This window comes from Montipora capricornis, chromosome 14 (assembly GCF_036669925.1).
Source record: "Montipora capricornis isolate CH-2021 chromosome 14, ASM3666992v2, whole genome shotgun sequence".
Taxonomy (NCBI): domain Eukaryota; kingdom Metazoa; phylum Cnidaria; class Anthozoa; order Scleractinia; family Acroporidae; genus Montipora; species Montipora capricornis.
The window spans coordinates 47,669,300-47,670,172 of NC_090896.1; the positions used below are offsets into that span (position 1 = coordinate 47,669,300).

At 42.2% G+C, this 873-nt stretch overlaps 1 protein-coding gene across 1 annotated transcript in view; it reads right to left on the minus strand.

Annotated features, from left to right (window-relative positions):
• LOC138031204 (BTB/POZ domain-containing protein 6-like) overlaps positions 1–345 on the minus strand; it is a 2,398-nt gene extending 2,053 nt beyond the window's left edge. The window contains exon 1 of the mRNA XM_068878873.1: positions 1–345. This exon is cut by the window's left edge and continues 2,053 nt beyond it. Coding sequence (XP_068734974.1) covers positions 1–281 — 281 coding nt within the window. The 5' untranslated portion in view covers positions 282–345.
• Positions 346–873: the final 528 nt, after the last annotated feature.

Here is an 873-nt window from a genome sequence, read left to right on the forward strand (position 1 = left end):
TACAGAAACCGAAGGAATTCCATAAAGCTTTCAGAATCGCAGTCAGGTAGCACGATTTTATTCTTGCTTTCCGCCAAGTCACCAAAGAACATGGCATAAAATACAGGACTGCTTACAGCTAGCACAAACTTGTGAGCTGCGAAAGTCGCTTCCGCTCCAGATGCATTTCTCACAACGAAGCTGACGTCGCTCATAAGCGAGTTGTTCAACAAGTACTTGACTCGTTCTCGTAAGGTTTTTCTCGTTGTCTGCCATTCTGGGTATTCGTTTACAGACGCCATCGACTTGATTTATAGTCAGTGTTCAATGAACAAGAAAGTTGTGATTTGTACTGCTTTTCAAACAAAGTACACTAGTCCCAGGCTGTTCTCGTGCCCTTTGAAGGTTTCTATAAATAGGCTTACACAATGCAGTGATCACTACTTCAAATTATCACTGTGGTGATAGGCAGCCCAAGTTCTCGTCACTAGAGAGCGTGTAATAATTGATTACTAGTGGGAAGATGACCTTTGAGTGCAAGCGGTGATGCGTTACAGGCGGCCGTTGAGAATTTAAAAGCGTTGTAAGACTTTGTATGGGAAATAAAATACCGTCGATTATGAAGCCTAAAAAACGCTCCATTTAACCTTCATTCACTAAAAGGGATGAAAGTGACTCACCTCTGGTTTATTCTTGTGCCTTTTGGAGCTTATTTTACCGTTTCGGGAATTCCTTCCTCATACAATTATCTTCTTAAGCTTTTTATCGGGATTCCCATACAAGTCCTTATCTTATTTGTCGGCCACGCTCACACTGAGCTTGGGGCGCCTGTGGAGGCTGCAGAAATTTTCGTGTTTTTACGATCGATCGTCATTAATCTTTCGATGAGAATTC